We start from the raw sequence: 26,538 nt of genomic DNA on the forward strand, positions 1-26,538 counted from the left end.
GGTCAGTGACCCCCATTTGAAATCCATTCTTACTGTGGACAGGTGTTGGGAGATACAGGGTAAAGAAACCTCCTTTTGTGGCTCAGAGGCTGCAGGAGGGAAAGAGACGGGGCTCTGGCCACCCTGGGGGCCTCCCGCCAGGCCCCTGCCCTATCCACGCTGCCGGTGAGTGCGGGCCTGACTGGCGCCCCAGGAGCCACAGGCCGGTGAGAGGCCCTCACCTGTCCCCGTGGTGACTGCAGAGAGCCACAACAGCACGGTAAAGTGTCGCTGGACTATCAGGGGCCCCTGGGGAACCACGGGGGCCTGAGGGGCCTTCCAGCTGTGCTGCAGCCGGCAGCTGTGTGGGGCGAGGGCGGGGCGGGGCGGGCAGCTGTGAAGGGCAGGGAAGGGCAGGGGCGGGCAGCTGTGCGAGGCAGGCAGCCCCAGGCGGCCCAGGCCAGGCACACAGAGAGCCCTGATGGAAGCGCGGGCTCATGGCATCTGCAGAGGCCTCACGTGGAGCCTGGCTTCGATTCTGGCCACTCTGTTGAGAGCCGGGGTCGTCCGGGAGGCCGTGCAAGGTGGGCCGGCCCTGAGGATCTGCTCTGGCGGCCCAGGGGGTGGGGGGCTGCTGTGTCCCCTCGCCTCTTTGCCCAGCGTGTCCTCGGTCACCCTGAGTCACTGAGGTGGGGGGGCTGGACCGAATACGCCATGGCCCCAGGACACTTCTTGGAAATATCTTTTTAAAATAAACCCCCGACATAAGCTTGTTTTCGTTTGCCTCTTGACCCAAGAAGCCGAGTTCAAAAATAAATCTCAGTTATTCTGGGTTCTCCCCGATGACGAAGGTGCTGAGAAGGCAAGGTTCTGGGGGGGCTCCTCCCCACAGCAGCACACGTGTTCACAGCCTATTGTTCTGGAGCCCTAAACTCACTGTTTCCTGGGGTTCCCGGGGTCCTCTGTGCAGTCACCCCATAGCCATCAGGACGGGGCCAGCCCCGCTGGAGACCCTGGGAGCGGGCGGGGGTCCCCGGCGCCTGCTGCCCTTTGCAGCCTGGCCGGAGCCGGCCTGGATGAGGCCTCAGTCCACCCCCTGGCACACGGGCTCCAGCTCAGGTCAGGAGCGGCCCGGAGGAACCCCGGTCCTCCCGGCCTTCACCAGGGTAAAAATACTCCTGCAGGGCCTCGCCCGCTCTGTACAAACAAGTCAGCGAGGCCCCGGGACTCTGGGCTTTGTTTAAGTTGGCATCTTCGCCCAAGAGAGCCGGCCACCCACCCAGGCCGCTCCCCGCCCCAAAGGGCGGCGGCTGTCAGACAGCCTCCGGGTCGTCTTAGAACTCCGGGCGGCAGGGCAAGGGCTGCCACCGCGTGGGTAGGAGTCCGGGTACTGTGCCCCTGCACAGACTTTCCTGAGAATGCCCCGGAACATGGAGGATCAGGTCAGAGCGGACCTGGTCAGGCCTCAGCCCCAGCTTTGAGGCCTCAGGCAGTGACCACACACACCTCTCCGCTCCCTAAACCTTCAGATGCGATCAGAGTATCTGCCTCACAGGGACGAAGGAATCCCCTCGCGCCCACAAGGGCCGGCTCAAAGAGAGGGTTATCTGCAGGGACAAGTTGCCTGTCTTTCCCCAAAGGGGTGTGGGTCTGCCCTGCCCTGCCCTGCCCAGCAGGTCTACAGAGCAGCTCCTTGTGGCCCCGCTGGTGGGATGTGTGTGTGTGTGTGTGTGTGTGTGTGTGTCAGAGATCAGATCCTTGTGGCCCTGCCAGGTGTGTGTGTGTGTGTGTGTGTGCGCGCGCGCGCGCACCCCTGGAATGCTACAGCCGCTCCTTTGAACTTGGTGGGATCTAAATTTGGAGTCTTTGCTTTAATATTAGCTGCTGGCTAAGCTATTGTGTGTTTATTTTCTTAAGCCCTTTCAGAGATTGCCTCCCTCCCAGAAAGGTCTGAATCAGACGTCCCGCAGGACGGCATTAACAAGCTCTGGAAACGCGGTGCGAGGAGGGGCTCGTGGAGGGGGGAGGAGGGAGGTCAGGACGACTCTCATCAGGTCCCTTGCCTGATGACGAGCCCGAGCTTCCAAAAGGACGAGGGGCCAGCCAGCCCTTAGATGGACGCCGCCTCTCGCCCCCTCCACTAGGATGGTGTGCCTGCGTGAGCTGAGGCTGCTTCTGAGGGCAAGTGTGGGCATCCCAGCCCCGTGTCCACAGGAGCAGTGACACCACGAAACGTCACGACCCCAGTGTATCTTCAGCTCCATCGAGCCCCTCCAGCTGGGCCCACAAGAGAGAGGGGGGCTCAGAGAGGGTCCGTGGGAAAGCTCAGACCCTCTCCTCTGACTCACAGGGCCTTTGACAGGAGATAACACTGACTTCATGCATCAGCAGAAATAAAAGCCAGGGCCCTCGTTTCTCGGAAACCATTATCTGCAGCTGTTTCAACTCAGCCCGTTAAGGTGCCCAGCGTCCGGGTCTCGAGCCTGGACTTAGCGATCCGAGACACTGATTCAAGAGATGGGGCTGGTTATGCCCCTGCCCCGCCAAAGCCATTCCCTGGGGGCCGTCCCCAGCTGCTCCCCACTCCCCGCAGGGGCAGGAGCAGAGGAAGGAAGCTGTAATCTCTGCTCCTAGAAGTTTTTTATTTTAGAAACGTCCCTCCCAGCAGCTATCTTCAAAGTATACTCTGCAGCTGGTGCAGGCCAAGGAGGAAGTGGCTTGTCCCTCCTCGTTTCAGGATGCTTTCTGGGGACACTCAGCACGGCTGGGAGCCAGAGGCCACGGGCACAGGTAGATGGTGCTGAGAACTTGGTAATGACCCCCCTGAGCCCCTGAGCCCCCGGCCCCAGCCTGAGCCAGGGTTCAGCTGAGCATGTGTTCTTAACGTCACTCCAGTCCTTATTTGTGTGTGCTGGGGGGCTTCATCGGGCTTTGCTGCAGCGCACCGGACCTGTGTTGCATCATGGGGGAGTTTTCATCACAGCACTCAGACTCTAGTTGTGGGTTATGGGCTCTAGAGCACTAGAGCTTAATTGCCCCGTGGCAGGTGGGATCTCAGTCCCCCGACCAGGGATCAAACCTGCGTCCCCTGCACTGCAGAGAGTGAGAGTGAAGTAGCTCAGTCATTTCCGATTCTTTGTGACCCCACGGGCTGTAGCCTACTAGGCTCCTCCATCCCCGGGATTCTCCAGGCAAGAATGCTGGAGTGGGTTGCCATTTCCTTCTCCAGGGGATCTTCCCGACCCAGAGATTGAACCCAGGTCTCCCTCACTGTAGGCAGACGCTTTACCATCTGAGCCACCAGGGAAGACATTCCATTGCAAGGTGGATTCTTAACCACTGGAAGACCAGGTAAGTCTCTCCAGTCATTAATTCCCTGCAGAAGGAAAGCAGGTGAGATTGTGTGGCAGGTGTGATGGCCAAGCCGGCAGTGTGTGCTCACAGGGACAGGTTTCCACAAGTGTTTTCCTACTGCCCATGCTCCTCCAGAACCTCACCACTCCCCCGTGAAGAGGCGTGAGCCCTACTGGAACCGGCTGTCCTGAGAGGCCACACCTCTCCCACGGGACTCCAGGAAGTCCCGCCTTTGGCCGCCAGGGACCCCAGCCCTGGTCCTCAGCAGCCACGAGACAGCTCCCCCCACCACCACCCCTCCCCAATTGGGCCATCCCACAAGCCAGACTCTCCAGCCCAGGACCGGGGCACACCTTCCCAGCTCCCTGACCATACCGAGCCTCCTGAGTGGATAGCTATTGGGGCTTTACGCCCCCAGGTGTGAATGGTCTGCTCAGAGATACCCGGACCGCCTCCTGTTCTTGTGCCTTGCTCTCTGGGGGGGTCTGCCCCAGCACACTTCTGCAAGCCCGGCTCATCTGTCTCTCCATCAGGTACCTCCAGGTCCTCGTGCAAAACAGAATGGAGGTCTGAAGAGCTGCGGCATTGCTGCTCTGTTTCCAGGGTGGAAACACCCCTTTTATGTCTCCCTGGTCTGGGACTTGCCTGGTCAGGTTACAAAGAGCCTCGGGCTTCGGTGCTTGTGGGACCACCCTCCTGATTATGTGTATTTTGTACTGTTGTTCTTAGAAAGCCTCCCCAAACTAAGCTCTGTGCAAAACGTAGGAGCTGCCCCGTTCTTGTCTCTCCCCAGACGGGAAGATAGCTGCCCCCACCTCCCGGGCCCCCCAACCCTCCCCGCTACCCATCACACCATGGGAGCCCTGCTGTTGGGACCGGAAGCATCTCCGCAGGACTCGTGAGCCACAGCCCAGGGCAGGTGAGAAGGAAAACGGTCAATCTGTCACGAAAACATATCAGATGTGTGTGTACAAGAAGGCGCCTTGGAGAACCGGGAGCAAAATCTGACAGAATTAAAGGCAGACAGATGCCTCTACTGGGGCCGTGGGTGTTTTAACATCTAAATCGCTTGTTCTCTGAGCAACTGGCAGAACTAGACCAAAAAACAGACATGGATGTTCTGAACAAAACCCTAATCCCCCTGCCCTCGTGGATGTGGGGTCCAGGCCTCCTGTGTCCAGCTGTCCCAAGAATGGAGCTGGGGTCTGCTCTGCAGGCCCCAGCGGGGCCACACCATCCCGCCGCACCTGGGACCTTCCCCACCGAGGGAAACGGCAGGTCTGTGGGCACAGGGTCCCGTAGCAGTGGTGACCACCCCGAGCTTCAGGGAGACGCCCGCGGCAAATGTCAAGGGTCAGGATGCAGTTAGACTGCAGCAGAGGACCCTTTCTATGGGCTCGTGGTGGGGGGGTGCGGGGTGGGAGGGGTGGGGGGTGGTCAGTTTAGAAAGAAACACAACGGCCGTGACTTCCCCTCTGAGTGGAGACCCCGTGTGCGGGCTCTGGAAGCTGAGTTTGCAGTAGCTGAGACCCCGGGCTGCAGAAGTGAGTACCTGCCGCCCCACCCACGTCAGATGGGATGGTCCTCTGCCAGCCACGTCGTGAGGCCACGTTCGGGACTGGGGGTGCAGCTGCGTCACCCTCTGCTTCCCGAGTCACCGTCCCTCCTGCCCCTGCCAGGCCTGCGGCACCCCGGCGGCCGGGCAGCGGTGTCTGGGGACAGGTAGGCACTGGACGAGCCACACTGGCCGTGCTAGTCGTCCTCCGCCTTCTGGCGCCGGAGGGGTGACTCGGCCCTGGACGGCCTGCGAGCGCTCAGCCTCCTCCGGAGGGAGGAGAACGTGTCCCCCAGGACCCTGCGCAGCCCCGCGCCGTCGCGGCCACAGGGCAGGTCCTGTCGGGAGGCCGGGAGCCGCCCCGTGAACAGGTCCCAGGGGGCCAGCGCGTCCACGGCGCCATCCACCCGCTCCAGCTCCCCCTCGCTCACGTCCCTCTCCAGGGCCTGGATGCAGGCGGCCAGCCAGCGCCCGTGCTCTGCCAGGGCCTCCCCCGGGCCCTCCGCGGCTGCCAGGGAGCCCAGCCCGTCCTCAGCATCCAGCTCGAGGCCCGCGGGGATCCAGGCGTCGGGGGACAGGGGCTCCGACAGGCTGCTGCCCGGCTCCGAGTCGCTCTCACAACACAGCCCCGAGTCTGCACTGCAGGGAAGGGTGTCCTCCGACACAGACGGTTCCCCCACCGCCGCTGGGCTCGGCTGCGTCCCTGCTGCCGCTTGTGTCCAGGCGTAGAGTCTCTACGAGGGAGAGACACAGGCTGAGCTGGCCTGACCGGCCACGTCCCTTGCCAGGGAGCCGCCAGGAGACCCACTCGAGGAGACCCCACCATGCCCGTGACCCCGGGCAGATGTCAGACTAGAACCTCTAAAGACAGCAAACTTGCAGGAGCTTTGCAAGCCTGACATATTATTCACAGTTTTCATGATGAATGGATAAGGATGTGTCACATATATACAATGGACTGTTACTCATACAATGGAATATTACTCAGCCATTAAAAAAAGAATGCCATTTGTAGCAACATGGATGCAATTAGATTATCATACTAAGTGAAGTGAGTCAGAAAGAGAAAGGACAGAGGCCATATGAGATCACGTATGTGTGGACTCTGAAATACGGCACTAATGAGCCTATCTATGCAACGGACTCACAGAGAAGATTTTCCATTGCCAAGGGGTAAAGGGTGGGGGAGGGAAGCAATGGGAGTTTGGGATTAGCATATACAATTATATATAGGATGCATAAGCAAGGTCTTGCTGTATAGCACAGGAAACTCTAGTCAGTGTCTTGGGATAAAGCATAATGGAAAAGAATATGAAAAAGAATACATATGTATATAACTGAATCACTCTGTGACTCAGAAATTAACATTGTAAATAAACTATGCTTCCAATAAAAGAAGAGAAAAAGAAAAGGAATCACCACCTGCCTGTGACCTGTGAATTCAGAGCCCCGTCCCCGGGTCTGCAATGGGGCCGATGACCCTGGCTCCCTGGGCCCCTCCGGGCCCCGCTCCCCGCGGCTCCTCGAGCTGGCAGCAGAGGGCAGCACCACCCGCCGGCCCGGCCCCTGCCCGGGTGGGCGGGATTACTCGCTGCCCGCCCCTCCACGGCCGCTCTGGCTTCCTCCGCTCCCTTCTCCGCCCAAGCAGGGAGAAAGCGATGCTGCGCGGCCCCTCGGTGAGGCCGGCGCCGCCCGCGGACAGCCGTGCAAGGACGGGTCTAGCACGCGGTCAGTGCCCGGTAGAGACCGGCTCTAATTAGAGTTGCTGGGAAACAGAGGAGCCTGGCGCCCCCGATCCCCCTCCGCCGCGGGACAGCCACCAGCACCCGGCCAGGCGCCCGGCCGAGGACTCAGCCGGATCCCGAAAGTCCCCGGAGTGACAGCGCGGGCGTCCACACCGCGCCTTGCCCACTCACCGCGTACCGTCCCCGGCCCCGCCCCCTCACCTCGTTCCCGCCCCGGCCCCGCCCCCTCACCTCGTTCCCGCCCCGGCCCCGCCCACTCACCTCGTACCCACCCCGGCCCCGCCCTCCCACTCGTATCTGCCCGGCCCCTCCCACTCACCTCGTTCCCGCCCCGGCCCCGCCCATTCACCGCGTTCCTGCCCCGCCCACTCACCTTGTACCTGTCCACCAGCCTGAAGCCCAGCAGGTGCTGCAGCTTGCGCAGGCAGATGGGGCAGAGGTCCAGGGGCCGGCGCAGGGCCTCGTCCACGCGCAGCGCGCCCTGCATGAGGCACCGGAGCCAGCGGCAGTTTCCCAGGCCCAGGAGGTGACACAGCTCGTGGCACGTGACCTGAGGGAGACGGGGCCACCGCCTTGCAGCCTGGAGCCCGCCGCCCACCAGAACCCCGGGACCCCTGGGGAGGGGCACACGCTGGCAGAAAGGCCAGCTCTGGGGGCCTGGCAGCATGGAGGTTTGGACATCAAAGAGGCAAGGGCTCAAATCCCAGCCCTGCCTCTTGAGAGCCGTGTGACTGTGGACAGAGCACTTGGCGTCTCTGAGCCTTAGTGTCCATACTCCCTAAAGTGACGGGTGGTCAGCACATTGTGAGGACTGGCTGTCCATGCACGTCCTTCTGTCCGACTCCACCTCCCAGCCTCTCCCGGGAGCTTGCCGAGCCCCCAGCCCTTCCCCCTTCCTGTCCCCCGTCCTCTCCCACCACCTCAGCAGCACCTGGCCCCCGGCCTCTCCCACCACCTCAGCAGCACGGCCCCCGGCCTCTCCCACCACCTCAGCAGCACGGCCCCGGGCCCCTGTCCCCCGGCCTCTCCACCACCTCAGCAGCACGGCCCCCGGCCCCTGTCCCCCGTCCTCTCCACCACCTCAGCAGCATGGCCCCCGGCCCCTGTCCCCCGGCCTCTCCACCACCTCAGCAGCACGGCCCCCGGCCCCTGTCCGCCGTCCTCTCCCACCACCTCAGCAGCACCTGGACCCCGTCCTCTCCACCACCTCAGCAGCACGGCCCCCGGCCCCTGGCCCCCGTCCTCTCCACCACCTCAGCAGCACGGCCCCTGGCCTCCACACCCACCTTGCAACACTGGACCATCCCCAGGGCGCTGAAGCACACGGCCTGGCCTCCATCCTGCAGGGGCACCTCGGGGCCATCTGCAGCCGCCTCCGCCTCCACCTCCACCAGGTCAGGCGTGCTGGGCCCTCGCGGCAGGAACTCCCCCGAGAACCGGGCAAAGCTGCAGACGCCCACTTCTGGGGGAAGGCAGAGAGGCGGGGGTGCCAGGCGTGGTCTCAGCTCAGGGAGCCCAGGGGCAAAGCTCCCCGCCAAGGAGCACAGGTCCTGAAGGCCCCGCCCTGCCAGGTGTCCCCATGAAGGCGGCCTGGGGCAGACACCTCCCCTCCCGGGGAGGGGCCCTGGGAGCCACAGCGAGGGGCCGACGTTCCCGAGAGCTCCAGGCCTGTGCCCAAGCCACAGGGCGGAGGCAGGGGCCCCGGGCGCTGGCTCACCGTGCCCCGGAAGGAACGTGCCGAAGGTGAAGGTCCAGGCCTCGCAAGGGTACAGGTCGGACAGCGTGAGGCCCAGCACACACAGAGCATCCCCCGGCTTGCTGCTCTTCAGGAAGGACAGGATGCCATCTGTGGAGACAGGGCCAGAGGGCACAGTGAGGAGACAGGGCCAGAGGGCACAGTGAGGCGGCAACTGGGCGCCCCCGCCCTCAGGCCATTCCCCTCTTCCCCTGCCTGGCACCACCAGCTCATCCCAAAGTCAGATATGCCAGTGACATCCCGTGAGGAACGGTCAGAGCTCAGAGCAGCCAAGGTGCACGACGTGAAGGGGGCCAGGGGCCTGGCCTCCTCAGGGACAAGAGAGCGCTCAGGGTTTCTGTTCCCAAAAGTGCTTCACAGGAAGAGCCGCGGCAGCCCTGCGCAGCTGACAGACGGCCCTGGAGACGCTGCCTCTCGCCCCCGGGACCCGCGCCTGTGGTCCTTTCATGGCAGAAGGGACTTGGCAGATGTGATTAAATGAAAGGTCTCCCAGAGGGAAGGTGATCCTAGATTATCCAGCTGGACCTGCTGTAAGACCAGGGTCCTCCCGGGAGCAGCAGGAAGGTCAGAGAGAGACCTGGAGGGGCTGCAGGGCAACGAAGCTGACCTTGATTTTAATTCAGGGAGACTCTGATCCTCGGAGCTGTTAAGAGAATGCGTGTCATTTAAGGTGTTAAGTTACTGCTGAGTAACTACGCATAGCGGGCGTAGACAGACGAGACGCCAGAGATGGAGCTGGGACTGGTGGGGACGTGGAGGAGCCCAGAGACAATGAGCAGAGCAGTGGCAAGTCTACAACCAGGAGACGGTCTTGGAGTGATCAGAGCGAGAGGGAGCGAAAGATCCTTTCCATGAGGTGTGGCTATAAAAAGGGGCAGAGAAGGGGGCAGAGGTGAGTCAAGAAGTAGCAGCAGCTCCTCTCCGGGAGAGGGCGGAGGGCTCGGGCAGGGCCGTGATGTGGAGCTGGGCGTCCACCCGTGGACAGGGGGCTTGGGGCTGCAGGCGAGCAGCCGTGCCAAGGGGGCGTGGAAGTTCCCCTCTGCCTGCATTTCCTCCGCTGGAAAAGCAAGGTCAGAAATAAGAGGAAGGCGGAGACGTGAGGGCCCCAGGCTCACAGTCCCGCGTTACGAGGGGACCGCACAGGCAGGAGGCAGATCTCGACGGCCAGAGCGGGCATGGAGCCAGGGGCTGGGCCTGACAACCTGGGACCCGTTAGCCATGCAACAGGGCACGTGGAGCGGGAAACCCCGGGGGAGGCGTTGCGAGGGAGCTGCTTGAAGCCCCAGCTACAGAGACGACCCTGCTGTCGGTACTGACGAGGCCTAGCCCGGCGCTGTCCACAGGAACACAGTGTGAGCTGAACGTGTAGCTAAGACTTGCTGCTGCTGCTGCTAAGTCACTTCAGTCGTGTCCAACTCTGTGCAACCCCAGAGATGGCAGCCCACCGTCCCTGGGATTCTCCAGGCAAGAACACTGGAGTGGGTTGCCATTTCCTTCTCCAATAGCTAAGACTTACGTTTTACTAATTTTAAAGTTGATCGGGGCTTCCCTGGTGGTCCAGTGGTTAAGAATCCACCTTGCAATACAAGGGACGCCGGTTCGATCCCTGATCCAGCAAGATCCACCATGCTTCAGCACAACAAAGCCTGTGTGCCCCAACTACCAAGCCCACACGCTACAAGTACTGAAGCCCACACGCCCAGAGCCCGTGCTCCGCACGGAGAGAGTAGCCCCCACTCGACAGGACTAGAGAAAGCCTGCATGTGGCAGTGAAGACCCAGCGATGCCAAAAAAAAATAAAATCTTTAAAAACTAAAAGATCAAATGGATTTTAGCATATGCATTTTAACCTAACATATCCAAAAATTTAATATATCAAATACTAAAAAGTTAGATTGTTTACGTCGTTTTTCACGCCGAGTCGTCAACGCAGGTGTGCGTCTGTGTGCTCAGCAGCCACGCGTGGCGGGCGGCCACTGTCCGGACAGCCCAGGTCCAGGTGTGACCTGAGGCGAGTGGCCGAGGCCTTGGAGGAGAGACCGAGAGGTGTCAGGTCTTGGGGTGGTGCTGACAGTGATGCCTGTTAGAGGTTGAGCTGTGACCCCCAGAACGGGACGCGGAAGTCCTGACACCCGGTACCTGAAACCTGACCTTATCTGGGCCCTGGGTTTGCAGACGTGATGGCTTCCCTGGTGGCTCAGAGGTTAAAGCGTCTGCCTCTAATGAGGGAGACCTGGGTTCGATCCCTGGGTCAGGAAGATCCCCTGGAGAAGGAAATGGCAACCCACTCCAGTATTCTTGCCTGGAGAATCCCATGGACGGAGGAGCCTGGTGGGCTACAGTCCACGGGGTCACCAAGAGTTGGACACGACTGAGCGACTTAACTTTCAAGTTAAGAAGTCGGCGGGGTGGGTCTGATGCAGTTTGCCCGGAGTCATTATTAGACAAGAATAGACACACACAGGCTGTGAGGCAGCTTCAGGCGAGGGACATCGAGGACCGCGGCCACCACCGGGGGTGACCAGGAGGGGGCGGGGGGGCTCTGGAGCCGTCAGAGGGAGCAGGACCTGCTGACCCGGGCCAGGATTCTGGCCTCCAGGCCATGAGATGATGCAGTGCTGCTGTTCTAAGCCCCCTGGTGCTGTGCTTTGTCACAGTGTCCCCAGGAAACAAACGCAGCCGCGAAACCATGGAATCTGCCACAGGAGTTCAGCCCCTCACAAGCTCTGCGCCCCACCTGCCCCGAGCCTTCCTGGGTCCCCTTCCTTCCCTGCAGTCCGTGCAGTGTGGGACTGGGGGTGATCTATTCACCAAGCAGAGGGCAGACTTCTGGACCCCTGCATCTCGGCGCTGGGATCTCCAAGGCCCCTGCGGTGGGTGGGCGGATGCTGGGTTCCTCCCAAGTGGGGCAGAAGCAGCCACAGGCGTGAAGACGTCGTGCGGGGCAGGGAGGGGCTGGGCCAAGCCAGTCAGTGCTCAGGCCCCACTCAGACCCTGGGGGGCGGGGGCGGGAGGGCTGTGCCCAGGAAGGGGCTGAAGCTACAGCCGGAACACAGAAAGGAACACACCCCCTTGGGGTGGCACCCGCCCTGAACGCCCTGCAGCGACCGCCGGGTTGGGGGGCCCCCCCGCCCCCCGGCCCCGGCCACTAGAAGACGCCGAACGAGCCGGGCTGTGGGGCCTGACTGGTGCACACATCATACGCACTCACCCGTGTGGAGCTGGAGCCTGTCGGGGTCCTGACCGGGGCGGGACGAGCAGTGGATGGAGGCGGCCGCCACCGAGGGCAGGCATCTGACCTGCAGGCCCAGGAAGAAGGCCTCCGTGCAGCTTCGCAGCTGGTCCAGAAGCACACTGCCCGCTGGACCCTCGCTCAGACCTGGGGGCAGAGCAGCACCGTCAGCCCTGCCCAGCCCCTTGTCCCCTCCTCAGAGCCCCCACCCGGGACACCGACCCAGGTGGGAGCCAGGAGACCTGTGAGAAAGCGGCCGCAGGTACCCAGGGGCTGCAGGTTCCCATGGGCTGCAGGTACCCACGGGTGCAGGTACCCATGGGCGCAGGTACCTATGGGCTGAAGGTAAATGTGCTTCCGAGCGAGGCTCTGCTTCCGGGGCGGCAGGGCGGCATGGAAGGTCTGGAAGTCCTCAGGGGCCTCGGGGCGGCTAAGGAGCCAGTCGAAGGCCGTGCGGATGAGCAGTGTGCCAAAGAGCGTCCTCCGGGGGTTGTAGGCCTCGGCCAGGAAGAGCCTCTCGGCCGGGGAGAAGGCGGCTGTGTAGAGCTGCCGCAGGGCGGGGTCAGTGGACAGCAGCGCGTCCTTCAGGGCCCGGGGCCCGAAGCTGAACTCCTCGGCCGGCCGGCACTGCAGCATGATGGGCCTGGCCTCGCAGGGCAGCTCACACACCGCCCAGGGCCTGGCCACCGGCTCGTCTGCAGCCTTCCTGGGGGCCGAGCGTGGTGGCCACGCGGGCTCCCCGCTCACAGACCGGGAGTCGAGGACCCGCGAGGCCTGGCTCCACCTGGCGCTGGGCCTCCTGGCCTGTCGGCGCCTGCAGGGACAGGGATGTGCTCCACTGAGCCCCTGGAAGTTCCCCAGCACCGTGCCAGCAGGGGAGCCACCAGCAGGGAGAGGGGAGGCCCTGAGCCCCTGGGGAGGCCGGGGGGTCGGACGGCGGGGAGGCTGGTGACCGGTCACTGCACTGAGAGGGCTTCCCCCAGACCAGAGGTGCAGGCTGGCGCCTTCGTGTGGATTGGAACACCGCCCCCTCCCACTGCACACCCTGCAGAGCGTCCAGGAAGGGCCCAGCTGCCTGCGCTTGACTGAGTCTCCCCAAAGACGCAGGGGTGGGGCGGGGGGAGCCTCGCCAACAGAGATGGAGGGGGAGTCGACAGAGAGAACAAGCCGGAGGAGCCGCACAGAGAACAGATCGGGACTGAGGCCAGAACGGCAGAGTCCTGATTTAGAAAGTCAGGCAGCGACGCAAACCCGCAAACCCTTCTCTACAGAGCAGAGTGGCGAGGCCTCCCAGCCCGCGCTGGAGAGACAGCAACAGCCTTGCTCTTGTGGGAAGAAAGAAGAAAGGAGCCCACACTCCTCTATGCGTGTGTGCTCAGTCGAGCCCCACTCTGTGCGACCCCAAGGACTGTGGCCCGCCAGGCCCGCTGTCCGAGGGATTCTCCAGGCAGGAATCCTGGAGGGGTTGCCATTTCCTCCTCCAGGGGACCTCCCCGCCCAGGGGTCGTCCCCTCCATCTCCTGCACTGGCAGGTGGGTTCTTCATCACACAGACCGCCCACCTTGTTAACCCCGGTTTAAAGCGTTGATCCAGAAAAGAAACTCACACGTACCCACTCATATATGTACAAATAAATATATATACATGTATTCATATAGAGAAGAAAACTAGGTGTATGTATAATTTATAAACCTTCCTCTGGAAAATTATATATGTATGATTTTTTCCAGGGATGTTATACACATGTGTGCATATATACACACATACTTACACATACGGGTGTATTCTCTTCAGAGTTACTTGCTGGCTTAGATGAGGGGAAGGGAGCCAGGACTGAAGGCTTACTGAGATTCCTGCCAGTGGACAGCATTGCGTATTTCTCTCTGGACATACATTTTACAAATGTAACATCCAATTGTGTGTGAAATCTTACATCCTCTTGACTTAGTGTATGATGAGTGCTCTCCCAAATCCTTAAACAGCCTATGTTTTTTTAATGTCATTTTAATGGCTGTCTAAAAACCCTGCAATGTGTACCTGGGTGTGTTTCCATCTCCTCAGGAGACGTTCCTGGAAGATGCTGCGTATGGATGTTTAAGGGCTCTCCGTCTGTGCCACCAAACTGCTTTCCAGAAAGGTCACGCCAGTTTGCAGCCCCACCACCCGCCAAGATTCTAAGTGCTCAGCAGCAAATAAAAATCATCACCAACAGCACTAAATACCCAGCTCCGCTCCAGACAGGGGGCTGGGGACAGTTACCCTCTTTTTCAAGAGGGTGAAACTGAGGCAGAATAAGGTTAAAACCAGCAACCGAAGCCATGAGCTCCGCAGGCGGTGCCCTGGTGAAGAATCCATCTGCCAGTGCAAGAGACATGGGTTTGATCCCTGGGTCAGGAAGATCCCGTGGAGGAGGAAATGGCAACCCACTCCAGTTTTCTTGCCTGGAGAACCCTATGGACAGAGGAGCCTGGAGGGCTACAGCCCATCGGGCTGCAAAGAGCTGGACACTGAGTAACTGAGCAGGAGCGAGCAAGCAAGCAAAGCCACACCACTCACAAGAATCAGAGATGAGACCGGGATGCACCCATCTTCAAGGGCCACAGCTCCTGTTACCCGAAGCTGCAGAGCGCCACCTTCTCCAGACCCCTGCCCTGACCCCGCTCCGTGCCGCCAGACACCAGGGCGACACTGACGGTCTGTAACGGGGTGGACAGCCTGCTCCCGGGCTGTGGGGGAAAACGCCAGGCACCTGAGGACCACAGCGCCACAGCGGCGAGTTCTCCCGGGCGTGGACAGCGTGTGAGGAGGACCCCGTGAGGACGGACCGTGTGAGCAGGAGGACGTGGTCAGCATCCCCAGGGGGCCGGGCAGGCTCCCGGGGTGGAGCCCCTGTGGCACCCTCCCTCCAGCTGACCGTCACTGAGTGGGGCTTGGCCTACACCTGTGGACAGAGCAGAGGGCCCTGGCTGGGGGGCTTAAACTCTAGAGATCCGGGGCAGACAGGAAGAGAAGATAAAAATTAAGGATTGTCTGGTGTGTTGGAAGGTGATAAACGCTACTGGCGAGGAGAGGCTGGCCGGGGCTGGGGCTCAGATGGCCGTGGCTGTGTTGCCTTTGCAAGAGGGTGACCAGTGTGGGTGTCCCTGAGGAGGCACGGCCTGAACAGACTGGAGGGAGGAGCCGCATAGAGGGGAGCCTGGGAGAGGTCCCAAGTGGAGGGGCATGTGCAAGGGCCCTGCGGCACACGCCCGCGTGTGCACGCACAGACACACAGGGGACTCAGGGCTCTAGGAAGCCCTCCTCCCCTGTGTCCTGGGGGTGGAGAATAGCCCTCCAGGAAGCTTTAGGCATGGTCAGCGGGCTCCGGGCTCCTGGCTGTCCGGGACTCAGGGCCACAGGCACAGAGGGGCTCTCGGGAAACCCTGAGGAGGGAGTGCTCTGAAGGCCAGCAGGGCTCTGGCCTGAACGTGACCCTCTGAGCTTCAGCGCCACTGGGCCTCATTTCCTCGCAGGCACACAGGCCTGGTCCCACTGGCCTCCCTTGCCCAGAGCGAGGCTGGACCGGGCAGAGGGGAGGCAGTTCCAGCTCGCGTCCAGGGCCAGCCTGGAGCATCTGACACCACGCGCACCTCACCGACCTGCTCTGGCTTCTGGATGCAGGTCGTGGGCTCTGCACGGCTGCCCCGGGCTCTCCCAGACCCTCCGCTCACCAGTACCCGCCCCGCACGAGCTGCAGCCGGACGGGAGGCCTCGCCGCCGACCGTTGCGGCTACCCCACTGCCTGGTGTCACGGGCCGTTCAGAACTATGCTTTCTGTAACTGAGTGACTATAAACTCCTCCTGTGGGGCCGCGGGAACCTTCCGGATGCCCAGAGGGTCTGCGTCTCAGCCTCCCCCACGGAGGTGAAAGCGGGACCGAGGCCCCCAACAGAGGACACCCCTCTGCTCAGCTCCACCGTGCTGCAAACCCCAAGGTCACTTCTGGACCCAACACCTCCTCTGAACCCACCGCTTCATGAAACAGAGCTCTCAGTAGTCACACGTCTTACAGGCAAGGGTACGGAGGCTCAGAGAGGGGAGGCCACTTACCCAGGGCCGCACAGCTCACAAGACACGGAGGCTCAGAGAGGGGAGGCCACTTACCCAGGGCCGCACAGCTCACAAGACACGGAGGCTCAGAGAGGGGAGGCCACTTACCCAGGGCCGCACAGCTCACAAGACACGGCGCTCCAGGCTCCGACAGAGGTGTAAGGCAGACAGTAAACGGCAATAAATACTGTCCGTGTCACTCTGGGACTCCCTGCCAGGACCTCCTCCCCCGAAGGGTCTTTCCTGTGGCGCCCACTGCCCGTCACAACCCACGGACCCCGCTCGAGGACTTCGGTGCCAGAGAGCTCCGCAAAGCCTCAGGAAGTGAAAACCGCCTGCTTTTCACCAAAAATTCAAGGGCCAGGGGTGACTTGGGCCCACACTGTAAACCCCAGGCTCCTCCCAGGTGTGCAGAGAGGGCCAGGTCGTGCGGCCCACAGCGACCCAAGGCACAAGCGGAGTTTCCACCCCAGGAACCGGCTATAGCATCACACCCCGCGGGGGATCCCGAGAACGTTGGGTCATCCGGTTACATCAACCATCTTCTGAATCTGAACTTAAAACCAAGAACCGTGTCAAACGCAGGAACACGGCGTCCTGCCTCCGTCAGCAGCGCACACCTGGCACGCACATCCGCGCCATCGTGAAGGCGGTTTTGACCTGAGGGTCCCCTGCAGGGTCCCTGGAACAGACTGTGAGGACCACTATCGCACTGAATTCTCTACCTGGGACAGCTGATCACAACCCACGAGAACCACGTGGGCACGCCTGTGCCTGGAGCACCCACATGGGAAAACCAGGCCTGGCATGAGCCAGAGACACCCCACAACACCCCTGGGGCAGAGCCGCTGCCCTGCCAGCCACGTAGAAGAGCCTGGAAGAAACGGGCCTTAGCTGCGGACTAGTGCGGGCTGGGGGTCCAGGGGACAGGAGGCTCCAGGTCGCGCCCCAGGGTGTGTGAGATCCTATCCACTCACTCGGGTCCCACTCTCTCTGGGGTCCGGCCACCCATCTGCCCATACAGTGTTTCCTCTCAAGAGCCCCGGGCGGCCGCATTCCCTTTCTGGGTCGCTAAGCGAAACCCTCGTGGGACGCTTCAGTCCTGCCGGGTCATCTCTGCACAAGACCACCCCTCGTGCAGAGGCAGAAGCTGAGCGTGGGCAGAGATGCAGCCGCAGGGCACTGACGGAGGGAGCTGCCACCAGAGCAGGCGCTTCCCCGCCCTCCCCGCTACCTGCACACCGTTAATCTTGGCAACAGAGAACGTTCCGGAAGGGAGACCTCCAGAAACACCGGCTGTCTTTCCTGCTCTGCGACATCCATGGCTCTCCTCTGTATACACTGTCAAACGGGACCCCAGCCACCTACCTGAGCCCCGCCCGCACCGTCTCACTCAAGCTGCACAACGCGGGGCGGCTGGGGGTGCTGATATGGTGCCCATGTCTCAGATGGGGAAACTGAGGCCAGGCCCCATTTCAGAGACTTGCTTCACAATGGAGCTGGAACTTTTTTTTTTTAACCCCAAATCAATGACCTTTAATTTTAAAAAGTAACATGCTCAAATCAGCAAACTTAGGAAAGAGCCAGAACTCTTAACTATCAAGAGTTAACCTGGTTAACTCTTAACTGTCAAGAGTTAACCTGGTTAAGTCTTAACCAGGTGGGATCTCTCTGCCCTGCCCCTGTTAACACTGGGACTGTGGCCACACTTCTCAGCCCACCTCCCCTCTCCCTGAGGCACCCACGTCCCCCTCACCTGTCCATGGTCCTGCTCAGAGGCCAGGGAAGGACATGTGTTGATTCCATTCCCACAGGAGGGTCTGCCCCAAAGCCTTCGGCCAGGCACCCACTCCCCTGCCCCCAACCGGGCAGTGCCTTAGAGTCAGAGGCAAGAAAGCACGCTCTGGTTCTTGCTATTCTGAATACGCTTTGCAAAACATCCCGGCAGCTGCAGCGAGCTATTCATCACCACCTGCCTTCCGAGCAGCCCCGTGCTGGAGCCATGTAAAGGCTTTGGGGTTTCACACTTCTCAGGCTCCCGCCTGCTCAGAGGGGCTCCGAGGGCTTTGACTGCAGGGGCCTGGCTGGGCGGCAGACCCCTGCTTCCTGCAGCTGCGCCCACCTCCCGTCCACCCCACCACCAGGCGGACGGCTTCCTCCCTGTGACGGGCCGGCAGGACCTGTCCTCCCCAGCCCAGCCCGAAGGCATTCCCCAGTTCTGCATCTCCGCGGAACCCCATGCCCGGCTTTTCCGGCTGGAGGTGTTGCCTGTTTTCCTGGGGAGCAGCAACTAAGCCTCCTCCCCACCAACACCGAGCCGATCAGGGGGCCCCTCCCCACCCCCAGGCTCGGGGGGAGGCACTCCATGCCCACCTGGGCCGGCCAGGCAGTGCCCTCTTCCCGTGCCTGGCCCCGGGCTCTCCCACAGCCTGTGAGCCCCCATCACCAGGATGGAAGACAGCCCGCGGGTCGCCCTCCCCCGGGAGCCGAAGGCCAGGAGGGGTACTCCGAGCCCTCTCTTTCCATCGGCTCCCCTCTGCCAGGACCAGGCCGGAAAGTTCCCAGGCGGGCGCGGAGCACAGAGCGCAGCACTGCACCAAACCCTCCTGGGCGCCCCGGTCCGCGCCTCACCTCCCGCGGGCCCCGCGGACCCCGCTCAGGAGCGCGCCCGCCGCCGCCAGGCCGTCCTCGGGGCTTGCGCGGCTGCACCCGGCGCTGCGCGTTCCCGTCCGCCCGGGCGGTCTCTTCTAGGTCCTCGGGCTCCCCGCCGCTCCCCGACCTCGCTCCCGGCTAGGCCCAGGGCGCGTGGGCCACCGGAATGGGGAGGGAGGCCTCGTGACGTCAGCACCGAGGGGCCGCCCGTGGGTGCCGCCCCCCTCCCGCCGCTCTGGGGCATCACGCGCGGGCCACAGTGGGCAGGGTGCTGGCAGGGGTCCCTGGGCCTCAGACGTGGGCTTACAGGCGCTGACCTCTGCTGATCCCCGTACAGCCGGCCAGGGACGCCCCCGCCACTCGCAGAAACACCGGGGGAGGGGCGGGGCCTGAGATCTTAGGGCCACACAGATGAGAGGGGTAAACCAGAGCCACCCAGAAGGGCCCCTGGTGAGACAGGTAAACCGGATCTGCCCAGGGAAGGTCCCCAGGTGAGACTGGTACGGCGCTGGCATCAGGGTTACCCAGCGCTGCACGGCCATAGCTCCAACCAATGCCTCACAGCCTAGCCCGGCCATTACTACCCCCCACCCCACCCTGGGAACCTTGTCTGGTGGCCTCCCTATTAAAATGTAATAATGATTTTTTTTTTTTAGTATATATATGCCAGGCATAATATATACACTAAATGCTTTAAATGTATTATCTCAGGTCTGTGAGATAACTATCCTTTTTGTCTCCATTTTATAGATGAAAAACTGAGAAAAAAAAAAAAAAAAACTGAGGAGAGGGCAGGGGAAGGGGCAGGCCCAGTCAGAGGCAGAGCAGCGGGGCTGAGCACCCCCAGGGGGGCGCAGGCGGGGACCCACCCAGCAGCCTGGGCTCCGTGTTCGGTGCCCCTTTACAGCTGAACGCCATGGGCCCCCGACACGGTCCAGTGGGTGTGTGTCCTGGGGGCTGAGAGCAGGGCACCCCAGGGTCACCTGGGTGACCGGGAAGAGCCTCCCGCCTCCTGGAGGAGCTTCCCCCTGCATTTTGGGAGGCGAGGAGCCGCCTGCCCGGTTTCCATAGTCTCTCCCCAAAAGGGTCCTGTCTGCGGGGGCGGGCTCCCCGAGGGAGGGGCCTGGTCCTCAGGACACGTACCTTGAGTGAGGGCCGCCATCTGTCCCGTCTCCGGCTCATCGTGGCTGGTCAGTAGCCTCCTGCCTGGTCCCCAGACCTACCTGGGGCCACCACCCCAGGGTGGGAAGAGCCTGGCCGTGAAGGCCGGCATCATCACGGGCACCAAGGGGGAGACGCTCCCTCCAGCTGCCCTTTATCTCTTTGGAAACCTTTACGATAAGGGCTTCCTTTGAGGCGAATGTTGCCCCGGCTCTGGACTGCCAGCTCCCAGGCCTTCCCGGCAGCCCGCCCACCCCCGCCTGCCTGGCCTCATTCTGGAGAAATGCCCCACGCGTGGCTGAGGGGTGTGTCACCGTCGTCCCCAGCATTGCTGGGGAATTTTGTTTAAGCCTTAAGAAACGATCCTATAACAATAGACATCCATTGTAGAAGATGCGAAAAGTTCTAACAAATTTAAGAAACAAAAAAGACCCCATAATCCAACCATCAAGAGGTTACTTCTCTTAACTTCCTATTAGACATGCTTCAAATAATTTTTCTCTCAGCATTTACACAGAATTTTTAAGGAATGCGCTCTGCATATTTTGCTCTGCTGGAGGCTTTATCACATGATACCTTTCCCTGTCAACTGCCAGAAATCGGAGGTTCCTCAAAAAACTAAAGATGGCTCAGATGGTAAAGAATCTGCCTGCAATGCAGGAGACCAGGGTTCAGTCCCTGGGTCAGGAAGATCCCCTGGAGAAGCGAATGGCAACCCACTCCAGTATTCGTGCCTGGAAAATCCCATGGACAGAGGAACCTGGCAGGCTACCCTCGATGCAATTGCAAAGAGCCGGACATGACTGAGCAGCTAAAACTTTCACTTTTTCCCCCCAAAAATGAAAAGTTGCCATATGATCCATCAGTCCCACTCCTGGACATAGATCCAGACCAAACTCTAATCCAAAAAAATACACACAGCCCCACGTTCACCGCAGCAGATTCACAACAGACAAAACAGGGAAGCAACCTAAGCGGCCATCGACAGAGGAGTGGATGCAGAAGATGCGGCCCTCGTGCACAGTGGAGCGCCACTCGGGCATGAGAAAGAACGGGATAGTGCCATCTCCAGCAACAGGGACCAACCAGAGACGAGCACACTCAGTGAAGTGAGTCAGAAAGAGAAGGGCAGACACCGTAGGGTACCACTCTCATGTGGACTCTAAAATATGGCCCAAATGAACTTACCTACGAAACGAAAACAGACTCACAAACATAGAGACTAGGCTTGGGGTGCCACGTGGGAGCGGGGAGGGAGGGATTGGGAGCTCGGGGCTAGCGGGTGCAGACTGATATACAGGATGGTAGACAAGGTCCTCTTGTATAGCCTGGGGAACTCTATTCAATATTCTGATAAACCATGATGGGAAAGAATGTGAAAAAGAATTTATATGTATAACTGACTCACTCTGCTGCACAGCAGAAATTAGAACACTGTAAATCAACTACATGTCAATAAAGTTGTTTTAAAAGATACAAGTTTAAACATATGAAAGTAAATAAACCCAGTGGCAGGACTCCTCCTGAGAGACAGACGAGGAGAGGCACAGAGGGAAGGCCAGGGACACCAGAGGCAGAGGTGAAGGGTGAGGCCGTGAGCGGAGGGACCCCCGAACCCGGCAGAGCCAGGAAGGACCCCCACCCAGAGCCTCTGGAAGGAGGCCCTACCCTGGCTTTGACTTTGGACTCCATTTAAGAAAATTAATTTCTGTTATTTTTCAAACATGTATTTGGCTGCACTGGGTCTTCGCCCCTTCCCGTGGGCTCTTACTGCGGTGCATGGACTCTCTAGTTGCGGCATGCTGGCTTAGTTGCCCCAGGACACGTGGGCTCTTAGTTCCCTGACCAATGATCGAACCCCTTCCTCTGCACTGCAAGGCAGATTCTTAACCACGGGACCCCCAGGGAAGCCCCCACGCTGCCCTGTTTATGGTCATTTGTTACAGCAGCCTCAGGAAAGGAATGTGTGTGTGTGCGCACTCGGTCATGTCCGACTCTGCAACCCCATAGACGGTAGCCCGCCAGGCTACTCTGTCCACAGGATTCTCTGGGCAAGAACACTGGAGTGGGTTGCCATTCCCTCCTCCAGGGGATCTTCCCGACCCAGGGATGGAACCCATGTCTCTAACATTGGCAGGATTCTTTACCACCACGCTGTAGGAAATGAATGGAGTTGGAAAATAAGAAGATGCTTCCTATGGTTATCCTAGGGTGAGGAAAACATCCAGAATGCTCTCGGCACTCAGTGGCTCCTTACAGCACTCATCTGGCCGAGGCTTGGACACCTGCTGTGCTTTGGGGAGTGGGGACCGGGCACTTCCCTTCTGTCCATGGGCAGCAGACAAGGGTGAAGACGGACGTCCTGTGGGCACAGACAGGGACAGAGGGGCTGAGGGGCTCGTGCCATGTGTAATGGGCAAGATGAGCTGAGCAGGGTCTCTGGGCAGAGATGGGGTCCTGCCGGCCAGAGGGACAGCACAGCCAAAGACCTGGACGTCAGGGTGGCAGGGCCTTCGGGGAGTGGGATCTCGGTGGTTTGGAGTAAAGCAGGCAGGGATCCAGGGGGTGGGGCTCTGTGGGGAGGTGACAGCAGGGAAGTGAGGGGCAGGGACCTGGAACAAGGGTCTCACTAGGGCTCCGGGAGCAGTGGGTTGGGGAGGGGTAGGCAGGTGATGTTCAGGTGGGCAGCAATGGGGGCTGAGTCAGGGTCCAGGCAGGGGGATGTCGGAGCACCTCGGGCCTGGAGGACTTGGGGCCCGCCTGAATGGGTGTGGTGCCAACCTCCTCCGGGTCGTGGGCGCCCTACTCGGGCCTCAGTTTCCCCAGGCCTCCTGGGGAAGTGCCCAATGGCCATGTAAAGTGACCGTTTCCTGAGTACCCACTCCATGCCAGTGCACACGGGGCACCCTGCGACCTCCCCCTGGAGCTTAGAGCTGGCTGGGGCTCCCCACAGCCTGGGGGACTCGGAGGTCCCCCACATCAGAGGCAGGATGAGTGGGCCTGACATGCAGCCCAGGCCAAGAAGGGCCCCCCGTGGGTGTGGCGGGCAGAGCGGGAAGGGCCTCCACCTCCTGCACCCTGCCTGTGAGGACGCCTTCAGAGCTCAGGGTCAGCATTCGCTCGGGCGCCAAGGTCTGGAATCCCGTGTCCCTCAGGGAGCAGCCGGCCAGCTGGGCTGCGGGGGTGGGCTCACCTCAGGTACCCCCAACACACACACACACCATATACACACTCACACACATACACACTTGCACACACACACATACATACACACACACATACACATTCACACTTGTACCTAGATACACACTCACACAGACATATACACACATACACATACACACACTCACACACACATACACACTCACACACAGAGACATATACACAGAGACATATACACATGTGTACACACATGTATACACACAGACATATTCACACACACACATATACACACATGCACACACACACATACTCACACACACATACACACTCATACACAGAGACACACTCACACAGATACTCACACACATACACACTCACACAGATACTCACACACAGACATACACTCACACACAGAGACATATACACACAGACATATACACACGCACACACACATACACATTCTCACTTATACATACAGATACACACACACATAGACATACACACACTCACACATGCATGCATACAGATACACACACAGACATATACACACACGCATGCACACACACACTCACACACATATACACACACATACACATGCATACACACATATACACTCACATACACTACACACACACTCACACTCACATACACTACACACACACATATACAGACACATACACACACACATAGACACATATACACACTCACACATACACACATGCATACACACACACACACATAGACATATACACACATATATACACTCACACACATGCACACATGCATACATACACACACACACTCATACATATACACACACCAGTGAGCCCGCCCCTCCTGGTGGCAGCAGGGGTCCCTTCCCAGCATCCACAGGCTCAGTAAAGGCTGGGGAAGGGCGTGGGGGTCCTTGGCCTCCAGAGGGCAGACCCCTGCCCCGTGTTTGCATCTGCCTCTCCTCCTGGGCCTCTTGCCCCCCCACCCCCCCATCCTCACCCGACAGTGGTCCCTGCGGGCAGGGGGACCAGAGGCATCCCACAGAAACAGAGAAGAGGCGGGGCTCGGCGGCTCTTGCGGAGCACGCCTCGGAAGCAGCTCCCCGCCTGGCGACACGGTCCCCGCAGGCCAGTCTGGACTCTGGGAACCGGGCGATGCTCCCCTTGGATCTGAATGTTGCCTGTGCAGGCTCTGGGGAAGCTTGGCCCCTGCTGTCTCATCCCCAACAACGACAGCTCTGTCCCCAGGTGCCCAGGGCAGGGCAGGCACGGGGGTTCCCAGAACCGAGGCCGCATCCTGCTCAGCGGCGACAGGGCTGAGTCCAGGCAAACGGCGGCCTCCCCTTTGCCCCACCCAGGTCCTCACCCAAGGACGTAGGCCATCCAACCCCCACCTGGGTGGTCACAAGGGCTGATGGAGCAGCCAGGACGTGGGCATCGCAGAGGGGAACACCATCTACACTCACTCTGATGGTTTAACCTGAGACCCCTGCCCAGCGCAAGTGGCCCAGCGCATGTTTGGTGGACACAGGGGGCTCGCAATATGGGAACCTGGCCAGGGATCCTGCCTGAGGCCATCTCCCTGAGATTTGGGGTGTCCTCACCCCCACAGATGACCTGAGACCCCTGCCCCACAGGGAGACCCGGGAGGCCCAGCGTCCAGTAGAAGACCTTGAGGCCATGGGCTCCCTGGGCAGGCCTGTGAGGACCCGGGGCCCTGGCCACACAGAGCCCTGCCTCCGGGGGTCCCAGCTGTGTGGCCAGTTTCAGTACTCAGAGCCCACAGTCCAGAAGCTTCTCCAGGCAGGCACAGGAGGGGTGGGGGTGGTTGGGGAAGGAGATGAGGGGAGGGTCCCAGGTGAAGGCAGAGGCCGCCTGAGGAGGCCAGGCTGCATCCAGTCGGCCCCCGAGACACCCCTTGACGGCCCCCCGCCCCAGGCCGGGCCTCCCATGGCCCGTCCAACCACACGCCCAGAGCGGGATGAAGCCACGTGGCCACAGAGCCTTTCAAGGACTCCCCGAATCTGAGGATGAAGCCCAGCCTTCCCCACGAGCCGTGAGGGTCCTGGCCACCCCGCCTGCCATGTCCCAGGCTTGCTGGCTCTGTCTGACCCAGACACCACCCTCTTTCTCCCTCTGGGGTCCCTCAGCCTAGAAGGCACCCAGCCCCTGCAACCCCGGCACGGATTCCCGAGTCAGGGTGAGCCCCAGCCTGGTGGGGGGCCACAGAGCCCGGCTGCCACTCCTAGCTGCCTCCTGTCCACCCTGGCCCCTTCTCTCCCGCCTGGTCTCACTTCCAGGTCTCTGCTTGCAGTCCCACCCCCTCGCCCTCACAGGGAGGACCCCCACCCCTCACTTAGGTGTCAGGCCCCACGGCTACTTCCTCCCAGGCGCCCTCCTGACACGCACTGCCACCAACACACAATTACCTGGTCAGTCTGTCTCCGGCCGTGAGAGCACGCTGGGGGTTTTGTGTTCCCCTGAGCGGCTAGTGCAACGCCCAGCCCATAGTGAGCGCTCAGCCCAGGCGGGCGCACTGCCACGCGTCACAGCCCAGCATGCACACCCCTGTACACACCCCACGTCCCTGCCGCACACGGCTCTCCGAGCACGTCCACACAGACATGCTGGCCTCCAGGCACACACACGCATGCACATGCATGCTTGCACTCACTCCCAGCGTGCTGCACACACGCCCCTCCACACACAGGGCACTCAGGCTGTGCACACACGGGCACACACACAGCCGAGCTTGCTTGCTCACGCCGTCCCCGCCACCCTCACTCCAACAGGCGCCTGAGCTGCTGTTTGCCGCCTCTGCCTGCTGGCGTGTTTGCCAAGCAGTTTCCATGGCGACACATCTCAGCTCGGCCGGGAGCAGGGAAGACGGCCTCCATGGAGGGGACAGGCCTCGAGGTCTCTGCATCCACCAGCTCCACCAGCAGGCAAGGGCGCGTGCTCCCCAAAGTGGAGACACCGCCCCTGCCCCAGCCTGGATGAGGCTGGCACCTGAGGCGGCGGCTCTGGAACTTCTGGGCTACATGCTCCAGGGTGAAGGTCACTCAGTCATTCAACAAACCCTGTATGCCGGCTGCACAGTCACCTGAGGCACAGGCCTGGCTCACCGAAGCTTGCAATGAGGCCAGACCGTCGTCCCGGCATCTGGCTGAAGGCCCATCCCACAGGTCAGTGGTCCCTGAGCACCGAGGCCTGGCCACCCACCCTCCACTTACATGGGGCAAGGAAGCCGTGCTCCCCGCCCACCCACCCACTGGAAGACCAAACGCAAAAGCGACCGATTTTGCACCCCCGCCTGAACCTCCATCCTCTGTGCCACAATGCCTGTGAAGGAGGGAACCCGCCCCGTAACTGGCCTTGGCCACCGGAGGCGACAGCGACACCATGTGGGGCTCAGCCACAGGGCGGTGTGCTCCTGCCTGCTCTCCCATGGGCTCTGCGGTAGCACGAGAACAAGCCTGGGCTGGTCTGCAGCAAGGGGAGGAGACACAGGGCCTCCTGGCTGAGCCTACCACCCCCCAACCCGCCACAGAACGAGCCCAGAGCAGCAGTCCTGCCAGGCTGGCCTCAAGACCCTTCAGATACAAGAAAGCATGGTTTTCAGTTGCTGGCCTGAGATTGCTTGTTACGCAGCAGTAGCTGACAGACACACCCTCTTCCAAGGGCCTCATGCAATCAGCACAGGCCAGAGTGCGTGGCTGTCCACAGACCCACCCTGTGCCCGAGCCTGGCGGTGGAGAGGACCACCGCTGCCTCCTGGGAGCCCACAGCACTTCAGAGAGGTGGGGTGAGCCGCCCAGGTCCTGCGATGTGTGGGAGCAGGTGGGCATGGCCACAGAGCC

The 26,538-nt window shown here is 61.0% G+C and overlaps 1 protein-coding gene across 2 annotated transcripts; it reads right to left on the reverse strand.

The window, feature by feature from the left end:
- Positions 1-2,600: 2,600 nt before the first annotated feature.
- AMZ1 (archaelysin family metallopeptidase 1) lies at positions 2,601-25,856 on the reverse strand. 2 transcript variants are annotated; one of them, XM_002698165.6, is made up of 7 exons: positions 25,108-25,856; positions 11,954-12,435; positions 11,601-11,768; positions 8,351-8,479; positions 7,920-8,095; positions 7,007-7,183; positions 2,601-5,622 (listed from the first exon to the last, which is right to left on the reverse strand). In XM_002698165.6, the coding sequence occupies exons 2-7, from the start codon at positions 12,255-12,257 to the stop codon at positions 5,086-5,088; spliced, it is 1,491 nt and encodes a 496-aa protein (XP_002698211.2). In that variant the 5' UTR covers positions 12,258-12,435; positions 25,108-25,856; the 3' UTR covers positions 2,601-5,085. The 2 variants fall into 2 exon arrangements, with proteins under 2 accessions (XP_002698211.2, XP_024841139.1); XM_024985371.2 differs by lacking the exon at positions 25,108-25,856 and adding an exon at positions 19,506-19,773.
- Between the last annotated feature and the right edge of the window lie 682 nt (positions 25,857-26,538).

Source organism: Bos taurus, chromosome 25 (genome assembly GCF_002263795.3).
Source record: "Bos taurus isolate L1 Dominette 01449 registration number 42190680 breed Hereford chromosome 25, ARS-UCD2.0, whole genome shotgun sequence".
Taxonomy (NCBI): Eukaryota; Metazoa; Chordata; class Mammalia; order Artiodactyla; family Bovidae; genus Bos; species Bos taurus.